At 41.3% G+C, this 7,522-nt stretch overlaps 1 protein-coding gene across 1 annotated transcript in view; it reads left to right on the top strand.

The window, feature by feature from the left end:
- Positions 1 to 7,522, top strand: part of Morf4l1 (mortality factor 4 like 1) — a 22,731-nt gene that overhangs the window by 12,798 nt on the left and 2,411 nt on the right. The window contains exons 5-11 of the mRNA XM_021173220.1: positions 128 to 214; positions 2,001 to 2,081; positions 4,562 to 4,587; positions 4,991 to 5,079; positions 5,816 to 5,917; positions 7,170 to 7,258; positions 7,315 to 7,325. Of these exons, the coding sequence (XP_021028879.1) occupies positions 128 to 214; positions 2,001 to 2,081; positions 4,562 to 4,587; positions 4,991 to 5,079; positions 5,816 to 5,917; positions 7,170 to 7,258; positions 7,315 to 7,325 (485 nt within the window). The remainder of the gene's footprint in view (positions 1 to 127; positions 215 to 2,000; positions 2,082 to 4,561; positions 4,588 to 4,990; positions 5,080 to 5,815; positions 5,918 to 7,169; positions 7,259 to 7,314; positions 7,326 to 7,522) is intronic.

Raw genomic sequence — 7,522 nt, 5'->3', positions numbered from 1 at the left:
AAAAAAAAAAGCATGTTATTCAGGGAATTCCAAAGTTTTAACTCTTAAATCTTTAAACATTAATTGGAAGAAACCCTAAACTTTATTAAAAATGTATTTCAGTGCTATTTTAACTTGTCTTTTTCAGTTGGGATGAATGGGTGCCAGAAAGCAGAGTACTCAAGTACGTGGACACCAATTTGCAGAAACAGCGAGAACTTCAAAAGGCCAATCAGTAAGTTTGATTTGAAAAATGAGTTTAGAGATTTTTGGACATGGAATGAACAAAATGGGGTCATATTGGTACCTCCCTCTCTACTTTTGGTAAAATGGTTCTTGGTACTTGTTAATTCCAGTGTTAAAGCTTGCTTTCAAGTAACTACATATCTGGGTTAAAATATTCTGTCATTTCTGAGTCTGTCTCTAGCAGAACATAGTGGAGCCGGGTGTGGTGGTGCACGCCTTTTAACCCAGCACTCAGGAGGCAGAGGCAGGCGGATTTCTGAGTTCGAGGCCAGCCTGGTCTACAGAGTGAGCTCCAGGACAGCCAGGGCTACACAGAGAGAANCCTGTCTCGAATCCCCCCTCCACCCCAGGGGGGGAGGGGAAACACAGTGTTGGAAACGCTAGATGCAAACTCAATATCTTTTTAACCTCTTCTTGGGTGCTATAGAGGACACAGTTAACTGATGGAGAAACAAAAAGGTAGAAATATTTCCACCAATTAATATCTCTGAAAATAGACCCAGAAAAATTATCTAAAAGGTAGTTATTACACTTGATTTTTACAATATTTAAAAGATTAAATTACAACATGGAATCAAGAGAAAGTATTGGAACTGCTACTGAATTCCCAACCAGGCATAGCACTGGAATTTTCAGTTTCTGAGACCATATATTAGTTAATTTGTGCTATAGTGACTTTAATAATAAACTTGCTTTTCATTCATTTATTCCTTTGTACGTGGGCATGGGTTTGCCATGATGAGATTGTGGAGTTTGGATGGAAACAGTCTTTTCTTTTTTTTTTTTTCTGTGTAGCCCTGGCTGTCCTGGAACTCACTCTGTAGACCAGGCTGGCCTTGAAATCAGAAATCCGCCTGCCTCTGCCTCCCAAGTGCTGGGATTAAAGGCATGCGCCACCACTGCCCAGCCAGTTTTTCTTTCTTAAATGTGGGTTCCAGGTATTGACCTCAGGTCAATGGCCTTGGTAGCATTTGTAGCACTTTGACCTTTGTTTGGGCCAGCTCTCTGGCTCCATACTTAGTTTCTTTTGATTCTTTTGATTTCTGTCAGCCTTAAATATTTATTTTATATGTATGAGTATTTTGGCTTTTATTTATATATGGGCACTTTGTGTGTGTGCCTGGTGCCTGAGGAAGCCAGAAGAGGGAATCAGATCCCCTCAAGTTACAGATGGTTGTGGGACTCTGTGGGTGCTGGGGATGAAACTCAGGCCTTCTACAAGAACAAGGAGTGCTCTAAGCCATCTTCCTTGCCATTTTATTTTGTGTGTGTGCGTGCGTGTGTGCATGTATTCACACCAGTAGATGGCATCAGATCCCATGGGACTGCAGTTGTGATCAGCCATGTGGGTCCTGGGAATTGAATTCAGGAACTCTGGAAGAGCAACCCTAGTACTCTTAGCTGGAGGGCAGCTCTAATTTCACACTTTCTGTGGGGAATTCTCATTTTAAGACATTTTAACTCTTAATTTTGTAAGTAGAGTTAATCTGTACAGCATAAACAATTTGGAACATTCTGAAAGTCCACTTACACTAACAAATAGACAGGGTGTCACTGTTCCAGTCTTGCTGGCTGGGAACTAAGTCGACCAGGCTGGCCTTGGCCCCATAGGCATCCACCTGCTTCTGCCTCCGAAGCGCTGGGATTAAAAGCGTGCACCACGATACCTGGCTGGGAAGCTCAGTTTAACACAAATTCTAGATGGAATCAAGCAGGCATAATTTGTTTTTTCTTTCATAAGTACTTATGATGACTTTCTGATGTTATTTTTGAAGGGAACAATATGCAGAGGGCAAGATGAGAGGGGCTGCTCCGGGGAAGAAGACATCTGGTCTGCAACAGAAAAATGTTGAAGTGTAAGATTCTCTTATTTAAACAATATTGCGTACTGTTTAATGGGTATAATTCAAATTTACTATTTATCATAATAAATATTTTGTCTCTAATGGAAGCTTTTCAAAGTGTCAGTGAAATTCTTGATTCTCAGATGCTAATGTAAAATGGACATTACTTACTTGATTTTCCTCAGCTTCTTCCCTTGCATTAAAATACATGCAACATGAAAATGCATTTAGTGTGCAGTCAGTGGCANTAAATCCTTTTATAGTTCTTATTTTGTCTACTCATACAGTGTTCTTTCTTATCAAGATGGTAATGACTTGTCGGGTAGTTTGGAGATAATTATTTTGGCAAAGATTACTTTCTTAGTAGTGCTAAAAATACATGTAACCTGAGAGTGAAAGACAAGTTAACTTGTTAACTCTGGAGTACTGTAAGGCTTCTTGGTACCTACAATGTAAAAGTTGTGTGTACACACTGTCTCTCTAAAGGTTCTGTACCTGAAAGTGCCTGTAGAACGATTGCCGAGTACATGATCTTAAATATTAGTAATACAAAAACATAGGCCACAACTGTTATTGAANGGTAAGTGTTGTGTTCATGGCTATAGGGCCATTCAGTAGAACAAGGGTGGCCTACCTTGCTCTTCCCCAACGGCTATAAACTGCCAGTGGCTCCTCAACTAAGAGGTAGGATCTCATGGGCTCCTCTTGAATCCATGCTGGAATGCTGATTTGCACAGGTAACTGCAGTGCAACAGCCATGTCATGTCCAGAAGTCAGCATTTCATAGCACTCTTACCCTATCCTGCTTTTACATTTGTTCCACATCCTCTTAGGCTTTGTTCTCCGAGCTACTAAGTCTACAGCCCGGGTCCTGTGGAAAAGCAGCCAAATCATCTCTCCAGTCCCTTAGAATATGTGGTGTTTGGTTTTTTTTTTTTTTTTTTTTTGTTTTTCGAGACAGGGTTTCTCTGTGAAGCCGTGGCTGTCCTGGAACTCACTCTGTAGACTATGCTGGCCTCGAACTCAGAAATCCGCCTGCCTCTGCCTCTGCCTCCCGAGTGCTGGGATTAAAGGTGTGCACCACCACCGAACGGCTGGTGTGTCATGGTTTTTTATTTAAGGTTTATTTATTTTATGATGGTTGTGAGCCTTCATGTGGTTGTTGGGAATTGAATTTTTAGGACCTCTGCTTGCTCCACTTGATCCCGCTTGCTCAGTCCCTGCTCTGGCCCAGGATTTATTATTATAAATAAGTACCGTGTAGCTGTGATGTACCAGAAGAGGNCATCAGATCTCATTAAGGTGGCTGTGAGCCACCAAGTGGTTGGTGCGGTTTGAACTCAAGACCTTCAGAAGAGCAGTCAGTGCTCTTAACGGCTGAGCCATCTATCTCTCCAGCCCAGAATTTGTTTTTTGGTTTTTCAAGATAGGGTTTCTCTGTATAGCCCTGGCTGTCCTGGAACTCACTTTGTAGACCAGGCTGGCCTCTAACTCATCCTCTATCTCCCAAGTGCTGGGATTAAAGGCGTGCGCCACCACTGCCCGGCCCAGAATGCTTTTTATGTTTATATTTTGACTATAGTCATAAGTTTTAGAACTATAATACAGAACACTGGCAATTTATTGTATGAATCCTACTGTGCACTTGAACTAGCTTGCGTATGTGTTTAATGGGTAGCATGTAAATAGAATAAGCAAGACCGTCGAGTCCTTACTAGAGGAGGCAGTAGAATGAGTGGTTTAGATTAGTTGAGCACTGATTCTCATTTTATGGTATAAAGCTTGTGATAAAGGATTAAGTATAAGAACTGGTTCCTTTTGGTTCCCATGAATCATTAGCGTGCATAAGTGAAGTAGTTCTTAATTTAAAGACTAGGTTAGTACTTGAGATCTGCCTGCCTCTGCTTTCCCAGTGTTGGCATTAAAGGTGTGCACCAAAACAACCAGCCTTTTGTTGTTAAAAAAAATATTTTTTTTCAACTTTTAAATTGATGTGTTTATGTGGCTGTTTGTTCACAAATGTGCAGACTCCCACAAGGACAGGTGGTTCTGAGTTCAAGGCTAGCCTGATCTATATCTATCTATCTATCTAGATATCTATCTATCTAAAGATTTATTTATTATGTGTAAGTACACTGTCGCAGTCTTCAGACACACTAGAAGAGGGCATCATATCCCATTCCAGATGGTTGTGAGCCACTCTGTGGTTGCTGGGAATTGAACTCAGGACCTCTGGAAGAGTAGTCAGTGCCTTTAACCGCTCAGCCATCTCTCCAGCCCCTGATCTATATTCTTGAGTTTCAGGATACAAGAGTTACATAGTGAGACTTTGTCTCAAATAATAAGAATAAATCTAAACTCAACATTCATGTTTTGGGAAGCAGACAGATATAGTCACTGATAATTTTGGTGGACCATTTTTCTCTGAATTTACCACTCAAAATAGTTGGAACAGTTTTATGGGAGTAATTTTTGTTTTCCTCTCTTCCCAGGAAAACAAAAAAGAACAAGCAGAAAAGTAAGTATAAACTCTCTTAAAACTGACCTATTTGTAATATTTAGATTGTGAGTTCACTACATTAAACTGACAGCATGTGGTTTNTTGACCTCAAGTAGAGGTCTCACAGTAGTAGCCTTTGGAGATAAGGACAGAGTGGTTTTAATCTTTTTACCTACTGTAAGATGTAGTTGTTTTCACCCACCTGCCTTAGTCTTAATGATTCTTTTAGGAAGAAAGCATTTTAAATATGTTATCAAATGTTTCCTAAGTAAAGTGTTAAGTAAGTTTGTTTTTTGGAAATATGATTCTGTAAGTTGAATTTATGAAATATCTGTAATAGGGAAATGAGAACTTAAACACTCTTTACATTAAGAATTTGTTAGTTAACCAGTACCACCCCTGCCATGCATCCACTTTGTAGCACCTGGAAATGGAGATGGTGGCAGTACCAGTGAGACACCTCAGCCTCCTAGGAAGAAGAGAGCCCGGGTAGATCCTACCGTTGAAAATGTGAGTTTTCTTTTCCTCTGGCAGGCCAACCTATAGGCTCTGTGATCCTTCTCCTTTACTCNCCACTCCCTTCCCTTCCAATATTTGTGTTTGAGACAGGATCTTGCTATGTGGTTTTGGCTAGTCTAGAGCGTAAAGATACCCGAGTTAGCTATGCCTAGTAATGCATGTGGACCTAGGAGGCAGAGACAGGCAAATCTTATGAGTTTGAGGGCAGCTTTGTCTACATAGTGAGTTCCAAGACAGCCAAAGCTACATTGTAAGACCATATCTCAGGGAGGGGAGAAGGGGAGGAAAAAGAGAAAGTCATGTTTGGGATAACCAGAGTAAATGTTCTTGGGCAGTGGTGGTGCATGCCTTTAATCCCAGCATTTGGGAGGCAGCTGCAGGCGGATTTCTGAGTTCCAGGACATCCAAGGGGGGCTACAAAGAGAAAACCCCGTCTCGCCTCTCCGTACCCCCCACTCAAACACACAAAAAGTAGATGTGAAGAATCTGTTAAGCTGTATCAGTTGAGAACAATCTGTTTCTGGAAGAGGGAAATACACTAAGTGAGGGCCACTGTCACTCAAGACCATCCTTTCCCTGGCTGTGTGATGTCATGGTTTTGGCTTTCCCCTCTATGGCAAGTCCTTCTTCTGAGTGGCTCCTTCAAGGACTTAGTGCATGCCTGGTGTCTTAAAGATCAAAAGAGAAGGAAGAAAAGGTTGTAATAACCTTTGCTTTTCCTATTTAGGAAGAAACATTCATGAACAGAGTTGAAGTTAAAGTGAAGATTCCTGAAGAGCTGAAACCCTGGCTTGTGGATGACTGGGACTTGATCACCAGACAAAAGCAGGTAGCTTGAGAACAACACAGCTGTGGTGGCGTTGGCAGAAAGAATAAGAGTTCTATGATAAACTATTCTAATCTCAGTTTATGGATTTTTTTTTTTGCCTGCGTGTATGTATGTCTGTGGTGTGACCTGAGTGCCACACCAGCGGAGGCCATTGGGGCTCTTAGAGCTGGAATTGCAGCCACCAAGTAGGGTGCTAGAAATTGAAACTTGGTTGTTGTAAGATTTATTTATTATTATATCTAAGTACACTGTTGTTGTCTTCAGATGTACCAGGACGTCAGATCTCATTATGGATGGTTGTGAGCCACCATGTGGTTGCTGGGATTTGAACTCTGGACCTTCGGAAGAGCAGTCGGGTGCTCTTACCCACTGAGCCATCTTACCAGCCCCAATTTTGTTAATTAAGAAAGTTAGAGGTTGCTGGAGCAGAACTCTCCCCAAAAAAACCCTAATAGACGGATACATATGTTTCCCCCCTTAATGTTGTTGGCATTAGAACATTTATACATGACCTGATAACAGAGTATAGTAGAAAGCATATGACTGCCTACAATTGATCCTGAATGTAATTAAGGTTTAGGTTTAATGAATCATTTGCAGAATGTTGTAAAAAAAAAAAAACTCCTCTGGGAGAGATGCAGACAAAGTGACCTTGCCCTAAGATAAAACAGATGCCAACAGCAGAACTGCATGGCAAACCAGTGAGGTTTTGGGGTTTACAGATGAATGACGGGTTTCAGAAGTAAGTATACCACTGAAATACCCACCCCTAGTAAAGCCTGACTCAGCAGTGAATGTGAATGTTGTGTCCCTGGAGCTCCATGTTGGGTGTTGGGGACCTGTGGCTCATTCAAGCATCAGCATCTGGGTCTGCTCACTTATTGATTACTTAGTTTCAGGAGCCTCTCTCCTCCCTCTGAAGGGACGTGTTCAAAATCTAAAGACAGTCCAGAAAAACTTGAATGTTACTTGTTGGGTTCTCTAAGTCCAGATTTAGGAACTTCAGACAAACTACTTAAATTGACAAATGACAGATGCAGTGGGAATGGTGGGGATGAGAAGAATAATTGTTGTTAAAGATTCATGAAATTTGAGGTTTCATAGTCATAATTGGATTTGGTTGATGTTATTTGGTTGACTTACACAATTACATCTNCCTGTATAGTATCTGTAATCTTGAACCCACTCATCTACTCATTTTGGAAGGAATGTAATTTTTATAAACATTGGTATTCAATTTTTTTTTCTCTAGCTTTTTTATCTTCCTGCCAAGAAGAATGTGGATTCCATTTTGGAGGATTATGCAAATTATAAGAAGTCTCGAGGAAATACAGATAATAAGTAAGAATGTACCCTTTTTGAGTATACACAAAGTACTGTTTTAGGTATAACTGAAGGTGTGCTGTAGGTGCTTTACAGTTGTTAAAAGTTTTACTATTTTGAGGCTGGTGGTGGTGGTGGTGGTGGTGGTGGTGGTGGCAGTGGTGGCAGTGGTGGTGGTGCTGCTGCTGCTGCTGCTGTGCACGCCTTTAATCCCAGCACTCAGGAGGCTGAGGTAGGAGGATCTCTGAGGCTGGTCTACAGAGTGAGTTTCAGGACAGCCCA

The sequence above is a fragment of the Mus caroli genome, chromosome 9 (assembly GCF_900094665.2).
Source record: "Mus caroli chromosome 9, CAROLI_EIJ_v1.1, whole genome shotgun sequence".
NCBI lineage: Eukaryota > Metazoa > Chordata > Mammalia > Rodentia > Muridae > Mus > Mus caroli.
The sequence above is the reverse complement of the archived record's forward strand: the minus strand, read 5'-3'. Positions and strand labels throughout refer to the sequence as shown.